This window comes from Elephantulus edwardii, unplaced genomic scaffold (genome assembly GCF_000299155.1).
Source record: "Elephantulus edwardii isolate Elephantulus edwardi_28Jun2011 unplaced genomic scaffold, EleEdw1.0 scaffold00103, whole genome shotgun sequence".
NCBI lineage: Eukaryota > Metazoa > Chordata > Mammalia > Macroscelidea > Macroscelididae > Elephantulus > Elephantulus edwardii.
The window spans coordinates 3,841,024-3,848,163 of record NW_006399853.1 but is presented as its reverse complement, the minus strand read 5'-3'; the positions used below and the strand labels follow the sequence as shown (position 1 = coordinate 3,848,163).

Genomic DNA, 7,140 nt, shown 5'->3' with positions numbered 1-7,140 from the left:
TTCCTGGATCATTTAATATTCTGCCCAAAGCATCCTTGATTACAGCAACTCTAGGTTTGAATCTGTTCTTCAGTTCCTTGAGCTTAAGAAATGCTGAAAAATTTAAGGAATTGCAAAGAAATTGCTATAGGCTGAAAGGATTTCTGTTATTCATCAGTGAGAGAAATTTTAGGAAATGTGTCTGAGATCATAATGAGCAAACAGAATCAACCCCACTTCCATAACGCATGGGCTACTACTGTTTACAACTTGGTATATTTTCTTCTGGTCTTTTTACTGTGTGTATATAATTTTTTTAAAAAAATTATTTTATTAATTTTAGTGAACATTTAAGATGTGTGTATATAATTTTTCTGACATGATGACTAACAGATACAGTGATTGAACATGGTAGAGACTGTGGGGATGGCACAGAATAGGGTAAATGTTCTAAATCTGCCCGAAGGGACTTAAGTCTGTTCCTCTTTTCTCCTTATGTCTGTTGCTTGTAAGGTTACTAAGAATCATAGTTGGCTTAATGGCACCACCACCACCACCAACAACAATAAAACAACCTGTATTTACTTTGTTTTCACTATTATTTTAGTGTTACCGGTTGCTGTCTTTGCTCACTGGTTTTTCTAATGTCATCTTTTTGAGTAATTTCTGGTTATTTAAGAGAAATTTCTTGAAGTTGAATAAAGGATCAAAAATGTGCCTATTTCATATGTGTACTGGCAAGCTTTGGTTTGATGAATTTTCTGTATATTTCTTTTGTCTTTGACTGTCCTGCTTAAGTTTTTATTATTAACTCATAAGAGCCTTTTAGTACTGATACTTTCTAGTAAGTCAGCTCTTTTTTTTAACAAGAATGGCAAGAATATCCGTTAGCCTCAAGGAAGGAAATGAGAAGTGGTTAAGCGGTGCAGTGAAAATATGGTATGACAAGATGGGTTGTAGATTCACAATTAGAAGAGTAAGAGACAGACAGTATAAATTGCAGCATTAGTAAATCTAAACTATTCCTTCCACAGTGAAGAGCACTCCTTCCCCCTGACTAATCTAAGATTGAGCCCAGTGATCAGCATCTGTTTTTATAAAGGCGGTATGACTTAATGCTCAGAAGAATGTCAGCAAGACTTTCTGAAAAACAAACTCACCCCCCCCCAGTTAAAATAGTAATATTATTTTGAAAGAGAATTCTTTTTGCCTTTCTCAGTGCAGCGAAAAGCAAAAGAGGAGGAAGAACGTGTGATGGAAGAGCAACGCATAAATGAAGGCCTTAAAGAACTGAACCGTGAAGACAGAGAGAATTTCACAAGGTACAGTTTTCTTTTATTACTACTTACTGCCTTCAAAAATTGCAGCTTTTTAATATATAATAGAAGGCAGATTTCCATAATTCATGCATTATGTACCTTCATTTACATCAGTGTTAATATTTTTCATTCTAGAACTGCAGAGCTATTTTTTAAAATTCCCACATTTCTAATGAAATAACAAGAATAATAATTTAAATGAAATATTTAATGGAAAGTGGTAGTTGGGTCAGCAGAAATGGTGTATGGGGACAGGATTTCATGCAAGTGTTCCTAAGAGGATTTTTCTGGCATCACTGGACTAGAAAATGCAAGTATATCGTGTGCTCTGGGAAATAGCTTTACGTTTCTCTGACAACAGCCTGGGTGAAGATCAACTAGAGTTCCCGGTTGCCACAGTCAAGGTCAGGTGGAACAGAGCAAGCCTCTTCTTACTGCTGATGCTGGTACTTGGTTCAGGCAGCCAGGAGAGTGGAGGGAAAAGGGGCCCAACTCCTCTAATTACAAGTACCATGTTGTTTTGGTTACTACCACTGTATTGTTGTTATTGTTTTTATGTGCCTTTGAGTCGCTTGCGACTCATAGCGACCCTATGTACAACAGCCCTAAACCCTGCTCTATCCTGTGACAATCTCACTGTCTCTGACACACCCATCCCAATTACGCCAGTCACTAAATCAATCCACTCATAGAGGGTCTTCCCCTTCTGTGCCATCCCTCCACCCTCCCAAGCATGATGTCCCTCTCCAAGGACCTCTCCCTCCTTACAACATGTCCAAAGTATGTTAGACGAAGCCTCAGAATCCTTGTCTCCAGGGAGCAGCCTGGCTTCACCCTCTCCAGGATGAATCTGTTTGTTTTCTTGGCAGTCCATGGTACATTCAATACTCTTCTCCAGCACCACATCTCAAAGGCGTCAATTCTCCTTCTATCCTCCCTAGTCATTGTCCAACTCTCTGATGCATAAAAAGTGATTGCAAAGACCATAGCCTGTATCAGATGCACCTTAGTCTCCAGAGTGACACTATTGCTCTTCAGTACCCTGGAGAGGTCCCTAACAGCAGACTTTCCCGTCGCAATACGTTTTTGATTTCCTGGCTACTGGTGCCAAAAGTGTTGACCATGGAGCCAAGCAGACTAAAGTTGTTAACAATCTCAATCTCTTCACCATCCATCCTGATGCTGCCAATTGGTCCAGTGGTGACAATTTTTGTCTTCTTGACATTGAGCTTCAATCCATACTGAAGGCTGCAGTCCTTGACCCTCTGCAGTAAGCATTTCAGGTCCTCCTCAGTTTCAGCAAGCAGGGTTGTGTCATCTGCATAACACAGATTGTTAATAGATCTTCCACCAATCCTGACACCACACTTCTCCTCATAGAGCCCAGCCTCTCGGATAATCTCTTCTGCACACAGGTTGAAAAGGTATGGAGATAGGACACATCCCTGGCGTACGCCTTTCCCAATTTTGAACCATGCAGTGTTCCCCTGCTCTGTTCTGACGATTGCCTCTTGGTCCAAGTATGGGTTTCGCATTAGAATGATCAAGTGTTCTGCGATTGCCATTCTTCTCAAAGTCAGCCACAGTTTGTTATGATTCACACAGTCAAACGCCTTTGCATAATCAATGAAACACAGACATTCTTCTGGTATTCCCTGCTATCAACTAAGATCCATCTAACATCAGCTACCCTATATCCCTAGTACCACGACCCCTTCTAAACCCAGCCTGGACTTCTGGAAGTTCTCTGCTGATGTGCTGTTCCAGTCATTTTTGGATAATCTTCAGTAGAATCTTGATTGCGTGTGAAATCAATGATACCGTTCTATAGTTTCCACACTCATTTGGGTCACTTTTCTTTGGAATGGGAACAAATCTAGATCTTTTCCAGTCAGTTGGCCAAGTGGTTGTTCTCCAGATTTCTTGGCACAACTTGGTTAGCACATCCAGGGCAGCATCTGTTAGCTGAAATATGTCAATTGGTATACCATCTATTCCTGGAGCCTTATTTTTTGCTATTTCCTTCAAAGCAGCTTGAACTTCTTCCTTCATCACCATAGGTTCTTGCTCATATATGATTTCATTAAATTCTTCTGTGTCTGCCAGTTCCTTTTGATACAGTGACTCAGTATATTCTTCCGTCTTCTTTTAATACTTCCAGGATAATTTAATATTCTACCTAAAGCATCCTTGATTATAGCAACTAGAGGTTTAAATTTGTTCTTCAGTTCCTTGAGCTTAAGAAATGCTGAGCAAGTTCAGCGCTTTTGATTTTCTGACTCCAGCTCCTTGCACATTTCATTGTAATATTTTGCTTTGTCATATTTATAATATTACTACTACTGTGTAGTAGGTCAAAATTCTCTAATTACGGATCACCCTCACGTCCCTGGAGCCGGTCACCTGATTCACCCACACTTAGTGCATAGAAATATGCTCTTTTCTTTCTAGAAAGAGAGTGGCTTATGTACCAGAGCCCACTATCAGCTTGGAGACAAGAATATCTGACCTGCCTTCTAACCCTCTGCTCTCACTTCTGTTCCCGATGTCACAGAGCTTCATACCAAAAAGAAAGCATTTACTTATTTATTTTTTTCTTAATTTTAATGAAAATTTACAGAGGCTTAGGGTTTCCAGTCTTTCATTGTTGCACTTTTCTCCCTGCCCACCCCCACCCCCAGCATTTGCTTACCTTTTTTTTTTTTAAAAAAAATATTATTTCATTGAGGTTTTGGCCAAAGTATACACAGCATTGTTCATTACTACTCATTATGATCCTCCCAGTATGTGAACATTCTCGTTATTTCCATTTTGCGTGTTGCATTTCTAACCATCTCGTTTTCTTGCTCCCTCTGTTGTGTTTTTTAAGTCTATTGTTGAGCACTGGGCAGTTCTGGTGACTTAGGGGTAAGTACTTGTGCTACCGACCCAAAGACAAGAGGAACAATCTCCTCCCATGCAATTTACTGCCCCTGGGACCCTGTTGAAAGATCTGTGCTGTTGCTACATTGGTTCTAACAGGTTGCAATGGTGTAGACACACTGATACTTAATAATCACAGCATCCTTGGGCACTAGAGGAGGGCTCAATAAATAGCACATTTCTTTCTTGGTCCTCTTCTGAATCAGCTTAATAGGGAAAGCAAAACATGTGTTGTGATTGCTTTTTGCTGAATAAAAAAGCACCCTAAAAGTAGTGGCTAAAGAAATCTATAATTATGTCATCATTCTCAAGGTTTAACTGGATGGTTCCTGCTTGGGTCTCTCTTGTGGCTAAAGTTAGAAGTTGGCTGGGGCTCCCTGGGGCTCCCTTCTTGATGGCGTGCCTGAACTGGATATCTAAGAAACCCAGACATACAACTGGCTGTAGCCAGTGGGTTTCATCCACAGAAGCACCATGACCTTTCAATATGACAGCCATTCCTGAGCGTCTCAATACTCAGTATTTCAAGAAACAAGAAGGAGAAGCTGCTATCCAGTGAAGGGCTCTGCCAGGCACTGGAATAGCGTCACTCATTAGTCAAAACAGCAGTCACAGTGCCTGGCCAGATTCAAGGAGATGGAGAAAGAAGGTCCCACTCTTGACCAGGGAGTAGTAAGATCATGCTGCAGAAGAGTTTGTAAGATGGGAGAGATAACATGTGTCTTTGCAAAATATAGTACCACAGAGGGCTAGCCATGCCCTCATGTTGTTGTTGTTTCTGATAAGAGTTGATAATTGAAAATGTGGATTCTATGTCCAAACTTAGCTCTATGCAGGAAATGGGGCTTGTTAAGACGGAATAGAATGTGCCAGACTGACCCACCTGTCATCAGCAGTGCCAGGCCATGGCAGGCCTGTCCCCCCCGGGAACTCACTGTCCTTTGAGGGAGAGCAGAGTGGAAAACAGACTGATCAGCTCCCAGGAGGAAAGGTGAAAGGCTAGGCTGAGCATGCCAGTTCTTGCTTTTCTGTTTCAGCATAGAGAAACCTCTTCTTCCTTATCTAGGGAGTGAGCAGGGGTCTGGAGAGAGACCAGGAACAACCTTTCCCAGGACTGAAACACAGAACCCACTGTCACTGAAGCAATTCTGCTTCATACCAACCCTGTAGCTCAGGGTCCTGCAGGCTGTAAATCTTTATGGAAGTAGAGGGCCTCGTTCTCCCTTTGGCCGACTGTTGGTTGGGAACCTTTAACACCTCACCACCAGGACCCCTTATGATTATAAAGTACCAGAACCACCGAAACCAAACCCACTGCTGTGGAGTTGATTCTGACTCAGAGCGAGCCCCCTGTGAGACAGAATAGAGCTGCCCCATGGGGCTTCTAGGGGGAGCTCTGGTGGCCTAGTGGTAAGAAGCTGTGCTGCAGTCCCAAAGGCACACGGTTTCACCAGGTGCTCTACAGGCGGGTGGGCAGTCTCCTCTCGTGTGAGTTACTGCCTCTGAAAACCCACTGGAGAGTCAGCGGTGGGTCAGTTCTGACTCTATGACACAGCTGGTGAATCTGAACTGCTGACTTTTTGGCAAATGGCCCAATGCTTAAACCATGGCGCCACCAGACCGCTCCTCCTAGCTGTAAATATAACAATCAGGGAAAATGGATTCGTTCCTCAAAGCCAGTGTTTATTCTAAGATGATCTTAATTATGATTTTGTAAGAAACACATCCCTGCATTTTCTGTCCACTTCCCTCCTACTTGCCTGGCTTTTCAGAGGAATTTGAACTTGACATTGTCACAGATTCTGTCAGATAGTAATTCCCCGTGTAAGTCCAGATCTCCATTTGGTCACTTTGCGTCCTCTGGTGTCTCTGGTTCTTCAGGCGCCGCTGTTTAGCCCAGGAGTATCGGGAACAACTGCAGATGCAGCTGGCCTTCCAGCGGCAGGCGAAGGAAGTCGAGAGAGAGGAGCTGCGCCGGGAGTTCGAAGCCGGAGTAGCCGCCAACAAGGCCTGCCAGGACCGGATCCAGGAGCTGCTGACCAACCACACGGTGCTGGCCAGAAACGTCCACCCCATGAGGAAAGAATGCACCACCAGGCTTCTCCCACCCTAGTTTCACAGACAGCCGTTTACTGTCCTCTCTATCTTCCCATCTTTTAATGACAATTTACTTGTATGTTCCTTTTAACGCACGGGTAAACCGGTCTTCCTTTCCTCTCCAAGAATGTGGCGTTTACTACAAAGAGTTTTCTTTCCCCCTATAAAAGCATTATTTTTTGATTTCACAGATTTATAACTTTGAATGATAAACTGGCTGTTTTTCCTACATGCTTGCCGTTCATGTTCGTTTTGTTGGCAGGTACGCTCTGTCTGCCGGATTCCCACTCTCGTTTCTCTTCTGTACACGGTCCAGGGTATTACAGAGAGGTTTTGCAGGTTGAGCTTCTCAGCGTGCTTTCATTCCCCACATGCTCGTTCACTGAGTCCACGTTAACCGAGCTCCTACTGTAGAACAACGTTCTTCAGATCCTAGGACTCCAGCAAGGAACAAAAGCTACTCCTTGCTGAGCTCTGCCTGTCTTCTCTCAGAGAACATTGATAAAACTAGAAACATTGGCAAAAACCATTCCAGGCCTTTAGAAATTCACCAAAGCCAGGCATATTTTTTCCCCTTTTCCAAGGAAAAATATTGAACATTTTCAGAACAGTGGGAGGCTATGGCTCTTCCCCCACCCAAATCGTTTTTGTGATTTGAGTGAAACCAATGGGAATTGGTTTCCATTTAGCAATTTATATACATATTTGTTTAGTGACATTAATTGCAATCTCTTTGGTCTAGTGGTTTTAAGGAGAAACACTGCCAACCCAAAGGCATGAGGTCAAACCTACCAGCTGCTCTGCTGAAGAGAGATAGTCTGTC

The 7,140-nt window shown here is 42.8% G+C and overlaps 1 protein-coding gene across 1 annotated transcript in view; it reads left to right on the top strand.

Moving 5' to 3' along the window:
- The window catches only part of CCDC11 (coiled-coil domain containing 11), a 37,534-nt gene extending 31,201 nt beyond the window's left edge, over positions 1–6,333 (top strand). Inside the window, exons 7-8 of the mRNA XM_006891753.1 lie at positions 1,199–1,301; positions 6,102–6,333. Coding sequence (XP_006891815.1) covers positions 1,199–1,301; positions 6,102–6,333 — 335 coding nt within the window. The remainder of the gene's footprint in view (positions 1–1,198; positions 1,302–6,101) is intronic.
- The last annotated feature ends 807 nt before the right edge of the window (positions 6,334–7,140 follow it).